The sequence below is a fragment of the Phocoena sinus genome, chromosome 11, assembly GCF_008692025.1.
Source record: "Phocoena sinus isolate mPhoSin1 chromosome 11, mPhoSin1.pri, whole genome shotgun sequence".
NCBI lineage: Eukaryota > Metazoa > Chordata > Mammalia > Artiodactyla > Phocoenidae > Phocoena > Phocoena sinus.
Window position 1 is genome coordinate 12807543 of NC_045773.1, and position 7711 is coordinate 12815253.

At 48.4% G+C, this 7711-nt stretch overlaps 1 protein-coding gene across 1 annotated transcript in view; it reads left to right on the forward strand.

The window, feature by feature from the left end:
• IL5RA (interleukin 5 receptor subunit alpha) overlaps window positions 1-1413 on the forward strand; it is a 34294-nt gene extending 32881 nt beyond the window's left edge. The window contains exon 12 of the mRNA XM_032648009.1: window positions 754-1413. Coding sequence (XP_032503900.1) covers window positions 754-840 — 87 coding nt within the window. The 3' untranslated portion in view covers window positions 841-1413. The remainder of the gene's footprint in view (window positions 1-753) is intronic.
• Window positions 1414-7711: the final 6298 nt, after the last annotated feature.

The following is a 7711-nucleotide window of genomic DNA, read 5'->3' on the forward strand; positions in this document are numbered from 1 at the left end:
CCTGTGATAAACCATAATGGAAAAGAATATAAAAAAATAATATATATGTGTAGAACTGAGTCACTTTGCTGTCCAGCAGAGACTGGTACAACACTGGAAATCAACTATACTTCACTTAAAAAAATATGAAAAACATGTGCTGATTGAGTAAAGGGGGTCAAGGAATACAATCTCTTCCAGAAGGTATTTTTTTGGTCACGAATTTTGTAATTAATATCAGCATTATCTATGATAGCCAAAATTGGACATAACACCCCTATTTAAGGGAAGACTATAGTCAACTGTGGATGGCATACAATGGAACTATTCAAAATGAGGCAGCCAAAGAACATACAGTCATCCCTCAGCATCTGCAGGGAGCACGGTTCCAGGAGGCCCGGCGGGCACCAACAACCGCAGACGCTCGGGTCCATTATGTAAAAGTGCGAAGCCTGTGGATACCGAGGGCTGGCTGTATGGAATTTAAAATAAGATGTGATGCTACGTGGAAAGAAATCCACTTAGAAAGCTCTTCATATAACTGTAAAGATAACTTTCTATCTAGAAAAAAGGGCTGAAGACAAACAGTGGGCTGTGCTTGGGAGTTAAGTTGATCAGTATTTTTTGGTTTTCTTCCTACTTATTTTCCATACTTTCTTCAGTGACCATTTACTATTTTCATAAGCAAAATTGACTTGAAACCAATTGTAAAGAAATTCAAAGACTCATAAAGTTCTCTAGAAGACATCTAAGGAAGGATGATTTGTTTTGCAGAAAACTGGTTCCAATGAAACAGAAACTGAAGTCATAAGCTATGCGGAGGAGGCTGGATCTGAGACCCTGGAGGACTCCGTGTTTTGACTGTCCCCGGAGCATCGTCAAAACCAACTCACACGCACGAGCCCCGGGGATAAGAATGGGAACAACTGTTTCTTGGCTAAGAGGAGTTTGGAGTTTACTGAACACTCAATCTAGCTGCAAGGGGGAAAACACCCAGACAAATCCCTAACTCACACAGGTTGATTGATTCATCTGACTGTCCTGCCAGGTCTGATCTCTGCACAGGGCAGCACCTCCTCACCTGCCAGCCTCCTGATCTGCATCACTCACCTCAAACACTTCTGCATGAGAGACAGTTATTAAGGCTAACATCAACTGTGTTTACTCTGGTAGTGAGTGCCACGTTGACTGGTTCAACTGCCAACGGCAACGATCAGCTAAAATCTCAGGAAGAAAGCATTTTGCACCATCCTGAACAGTGAACTTGGATTGAAGACTGTCTTCCCTATAGCAAGTGGGAGCCATGGTGCTTTTATTCTGAGTTCGGGAATACTTTTTCTTAGTAGTGTGTGTGTGTGTGTGTGTGTGTGTGTGTGTGTGTGTGTGAGAGAGAGAGAGAGAGAGAGAGGGAGAGAGGGAGAGAGAGAGAGAGGGAGGGAGAGAGAGGGAGGGAGGGAGAGAGAGGGAGAGAGAGGGAGGGAGGGAGGGAGGGAGGGAGAGAATGAATCTCAAGTTCAACGGGCACAATCAAGGTAGCATCACTTGAGGCAAACTAATTTCAAAACCTAAGAAGCTAACGTATCAGTCCATACCAAAGGAGGGGACAGGATTTTGTTTGAAGATTATATCCTCAAAGCCAGCCTTGATATTCTGGGAATATACTGAGGAAGGCATTGGGTGGAATTGTGTTGGAAGGGGATCACTTAATTAATGAATTTTCTGAAAAGACGTCTGCTTGCAAAGACTTCAGAGCAACCTGTTGGGCATCTAGTCAAGTAGTGCTGGGTCAGCGCTAGCCTTGGAGGTTTGGAAGGGGTCCTACAGGTATCCCAACAAATATGCCAATCTAGACAGGAATTCCTCCTCTAACATCCTCCCGTATGAGTCTGCAACTAGATGGGTGGCCCCTGCGATGGGCCATGGGCTACAGGTAGAACCAAGTACAGGTGCGGCCTGGGCAGAGAGGGGTTAGGAGGGACAGTTGGTACTTGAAGGGATCCAAACAGTGCTGATTGTACACGGCCCTGGAGCAGGAAGCTTAGAACAGGGAAAGGTCACAGTGCTCAGAACAAACCTCCACCATGGCAGACTCTTTACATGCTTTTCATAGTTGATTTAGTCAGTCTGATCGACGAATGGGGCATGTTGACTACCAAATACTTCCAGGGGTTGTGTTTCTTTTCATTTCTTTTTTTTTTTTTTGGTTGCGTGGGGTCCTCGTTGCTGCACGCGGGCTTTTCTCTAGTTGCAACGAGTGTGGGCTACTCTTCACTGCAGTGCGCAGGCTTCTCACTGCAGAGCATGGGCTCTAGGCACACACGCTTAGGTGCTCCGTGGCATGCGGAATCTTCCCGGACCAGGGCTCGAACCCGTGTCCCCTGCACTGGCAGGTGGATTCTTAACCACTGGGGAAGTCCCCAGGGGTTGTTCTTCTGATAACCATCCACTGCAAATAGCAGGGACCTGGGCCTAGGACAGTAGGCACAGCAGTCTGTCATCTGTCAGTTATTGCCTATCTCCAAGAGTTATGGACTGAATGCGCCCCACCCCCCATTCACATGTTGAAACTCCACACACCAATGTAGTGGTATCTGGAGGTGGGGCCTTGGGCAGATGACTCGGTTGGAATGCTCACGAATGGGATCAGTGCTCTTACAAACGGATCCCACAGAGTTTCTCCCCCACGTGACGATATGAGAAGTTGGCCTTCTGCAACCAGGAAGAGGACTCTCACCAGAACCCCAGCATGCCGACACCTTGATCTGGGACTTCCAGCCTCCAAAACTCTGAGAAATAAACGTCTGTTGTTTATAAGTCCCCCAGACTGTGGTGCTTTGTTACAGCAGCCTGAGCTAAGACACCAAATGTCAGGAGCTGCACCACACGCCTCCCAGACATCACCTCTAATCCTGAGAAGCCCACATGGTACGATTGCCCCTGTCTGACAGATGCAATCACTGTGGCTCAGAGAGCACGTTAAAGAAGAAATGGATAGTGAGGGGCTGAATCACAGGCACTAGTGACCCCGGAAATGTGGAGGGGACGGTTAGGAAACAAGCTGAAGCCTGCTTAGGGGGTGGGACCAGGAGGGCACGGCTGCAATGACTGGCAAAGTATCTCATCACCTGATGCAGAAGCTCTGTGAATGGAGGTGAGGAATCTGTAGGAGTCCTAGGTTAAGCATTCTCAAGCTTGAGCACATCAGAATCACCTGGCAGGGTCACTAAAGCCGATCAGAGCCTGTGACGGAGTAGGTCCTGGGGGCCTGAGAATCTGCTTTCCCCTAAGCTCTCAGGTGACGCTGATGCTGGTCTCCTGACCCCACTTTGAGAACAGCGGCTCCAGGTGATTCTGCTGAATATCAAAATTTGAAAACCAACTGTTTTGTTGCAGGCAAAGCCCTGCAAAAAAAAAAAACAAAAAACAAAACAACAACAAAAACCCTACCCCTTTTTCGACTTATTACTCCACATCTGATCTCTTTCAAACTGGGGCCCGGAAACCTAGGACTGTGAAAACTGCCTCTGCCGAGGAGGCTGGACAAGGAGAGAGCCGTGCCCAGTGAGGCCAGTTCTTTCTGTTTGGTGAGGTGCTGGCTTCACACCCACCTGCCTCCACCTCAGTAGCAGCCGTCACCCCGGTACTGAGCCCGACCCACCGCCTGATTTGGGGAAATCAGTGTCAGGGCAGCAGACAGCAGCCCATGTGTCTCCCTAGAGGGTTAGGCCCTTCCTTTTCTGCCTTGTGGAACTCACACTCAGTCTTTGGGAACGTGTACCCCACGTCTCCTCCTTCGTGAAACCTTCCAAAGCAGAGTCTGCTTGATCCTGCCTCCGGGGCCTCGTTCTGGGCCTCAGCCGCCCTCTTCCAGCGGCTGCCCTGTAGGATGGGCCATCCAGGACGATGGGGCTCATGTGAAATGCATTTTTATCTGCAGCCTCTGGGACAGTCCCTGACTCTTAGAAGGGATCAATGCTTCTTGGACCCTCTTAAACCCTCTTCCCACCCCGTCACAGTTCCTTGCAAACAGTTGGAACTGAATGCTCTCTGGTAGAGATCATCAAGGTCTAAACTGAAAGCACGGAGAGGAAGACGGGTGTCTAGTGAGAACATGATTGGAAATAACCAGGAGGCTCACGTGTGCCCGGCCATCTGGCTGGTGTAGCCTGGGTCTCTTTCTGCTGATGACGTGACTGCGCTACAATGTGTAAATTACTAAACAAAAGGACTTGGGTTTTGAGCGGTGTGTCCTGTTTTCACTGCCCTGTCATGGCAAATCAGAGTGTGAACGCTTCACAGCAAATACCCTCGTCAGCAGGTTGATGAGATATAAGCACCCACCTCTTCCCATCTCCCACCAGGACACGGTGGACGGCCACCTCCCTCCCAAGAGCCTTCATGGTCACAGGCTCAGAACAGCGGTTCTGAACGACAGCCTTTCCAATAAGGATTTCAGCCCCACCTGAAATTTAGCGTTTGTGACGCGCTGAGCTCAGCAGGGGACGCGCCGGGAAGACCAGAGGGGCAAGGGCAGTTTGCCGAGAGCTCGGCCACCTGAGCCTCACTGAAATGCCTGTTGATGCAGTCTGGGGAGGAACTCCGTGTGGGCCGAGAACATCCTGATTAAAAATCCAACCGTTTTCATGGGGGAGGCTTGTATGTGTCAGGGCCATCTGCTGGTGGAATTAACAATCCTTAGGTGCTAATTTGTTAAAGAAAAAGTAGCTATCTGGAAGCAAGAACTGAGAACTGAAAACAGTCTGTGAGCGCACGACTAAAGGTGAAAAACCTAATTAGAATAGGACTTCGTGTCTGCTCTAAGGGTCTCCGTGAAGACCCCTGTGCAGCTATTCCTGCTTCCACAGCCTACAGACCAAGTTCCAGGGTACCTGGTTTTCAGAAACTATTTCTTCTTAAAGAATTAACCGTGTTTTTTCCCCCAGTATCCCCCTTTTAGATAATAGATATGAATGTAAATGCAGTTCAGAACGAGAAACGCCGAACACAATTGACAGAGAATTGTCTGCACGTTGAACAGGAGCACATTTCTCATTTTCCCCCCAAACATTCTCATTCTTTGTCCACACTACTGTCTGCATTATCCCTCAGCTAGAACCAACGCAGCAGCCTCTCAGTATCCCGGCCTCCAGTATTTCCTTTACTTTGAGACATCTCAGCAGAAGCACATCTACCTAATTCACCCCTGCGCAAAACCCTTAAATAACTCCAGCACCTTCAAGTTCAAGCTCCTTTTAAAACAAAGTCCCCTCCGACTTGGCTTCCCCGTAGCTCTCCAGCCACGTCCCCCGGGAGCACCCCTGTATCACAACTACCATGTCCCTCATCCCTCCAAGCCGCGGCTGAAGCTTTCTCTGATGGACAAGCCCTTTCAATCTTTTTTTTTTTCCCCCCACCTTGTAGACAGTTTAGCTTCTAAATCTCGGCTCTTTGCCACCAGGAAGTCTATGTTCCCCAAGTACCTTCTGTTCCGTTCTATTTTATCACTTATTATTTAAAAATTTTCTGTCTCCTTTAAAGGAGAAACACTCCGAAATCGAGAAGGCGGCCCTGTTTATCTTTGTGCCCTGAACAGCTGCGTAGGAACTGGTTGAACTTACATCATGAAAAAGAAAGTTTCTTAAGTGCAAGCCAGACTAGACAACTCTATTCAGCTCAGATCGAAAGAACCGAACTCTAGGCAACACTCTTTTATTAACGCTGTGTGGGAACAGCAGAAATATCACTAGAGTTTAACAAAGAAGTTACAAGAACTCACGGTTGGCGTGGATCTCCCTTCAGAAACGCCTGCCTCGAGCTCAGCGGCCGGCCGGCACCCGGGCTCCCGGAGCCTCTACCGCCCACCGACCTTCCGGGAGCCCGTACCGCCCTTTCTGCTCACGTGACTCACGTGCCTTTTGTTAAAGTTCCAGTGGGCTCTTTTCCCCCCGTGAAGGTGTATTATTCGTTTTCTTTCAGTTATTAAAATGAAAACCCAAGATTTGTCCCTGCCAGGTGATAAAATGAAAGAATGCATAAGCCTGGGGGAAAACTGGGGGAAAGAAATCAACACTTACGCAACTGGTGCCATAGTTCAAAGGTCGGCCAGCTTCCTCTTAAAGGGCTCGACGACAGTAAACCTTTTCAGCTGTGAGAGCCATCCGGGCCTAGCTCCCTGGACACACACACACACCCCATCCTCGGAAAGGGGGTGGGAGAGTCCAGCAAACCAAAGAGAGCTTAAAACAGCAAACCTCGTGCTGGCACCCTCAGAGGCATCAACCTTCAAAGAACTGATCACACATCAGCAAGACCCTGGAATTTAGCACTAGAAATGAATTACCTCAATGAGCAGGCAACTTTTTCCCTGCATAAACTTGCCAGATTTAGCAAATAAAAATAGAGGAGGCCCAGTTAAATCTGAATTTTCGGTAAACGTTGCATGAGACATGCTTATACTAAAAAAGTACTAGTTTTGAAATCCAAGTTTAACTGGGCCTCCTGTACTTTATCTGTCTACCCTGATCTTGTAGGATAGCCCGAGTGTGAAAAACAACTCTGAGACACCTGAAGCCAAGTAAAACAAACAAGCAAAGACCCTCCTTTGTAGTTGAAGAAGTCCAAGCAGCTGAGCTAGACCGCTGTGGAGCAAAGAACTCACCACACCTGAGCTGTATGGGTTCTCCCTGCAGGAACCCTACACCTGGGAGCCCTGCCCGTGCCCCTGGTCACTTTTCAACAACCCGGTGTACAACTTCCTAGGAAGCTCACTACCCTTCTTGTTGGGAACCGGTATCCTTATCTATCTATCTATCTATCTATCTATCATCTCCCTTCTTCCCTCCCTCCCTCCCTGTTGGTATAAATATCTAACTTTTTGGAGAAAGGCCTGGAGTCACAAGCCACCAGCATCTGAATTCCTGGCCTCCCTGGTCGGCTGTGTGACCTGGAACAAACCTGTAAACCTCCCAGCCTTGGTCCCCCATGTACCAAATACGAATACTATGTGGGAACTAAACCAGCAGGATGACTTGCAGAGACTGGCACATACTAAGAGCATCACTGTTGTCCGCAATTATTATCATCATTGCATTTCTCTGTATTGTGACAAACGCCGTGGCTGGTCTCTTGGCTTCCCCACCCAGCCTCATTCCAAACCAGGTGATTTCACACCAGCCTTAGAGTGTCCCCATCTCCTCCATTCTGCGGCCTTTGTGGGGTCCCCCTTCCTGACTGCCGGCCACTACCCTGTGCCTAGAACAGGGCCTGGGACACAGAGGGCACTGGGTTCCTCTGAATGGCTGTCCTGTGCCTGGTCCTAATTCAGAACCCCTCCCCCTCCCAACCTCAACCTCACCCACCTCCCCTCCCCCCTCACCACCGGCTTCTTGCTGACTCAGTGTCCTGACTGCCCTCTGGTTGCATTTAAGAGACCAGCTTCTTACCCTCTCTTGTCCTTCCTCTCAGTAAATCCTTATTTCTAATTGTCTGTGTCACCATGGGTGTGTCGTATCACCTCTTTCCCTCCATTTCATGAGTGAAAAGGGGATGAAACCTGCATCTGCTGCTCTTAGTGTAAAGAGCCCTTTAACACTAGGAAAAAAATTCGAGTTATTATTCTTTGTTAGTTAAAATCCTAAGATATACACATTTCCTGGGATAGTTTTGTATGCCTAGCAACCGGTAAGAATATGTAGTGAAAGTCCAATTTACAGAGATTGGGAATATCACATTT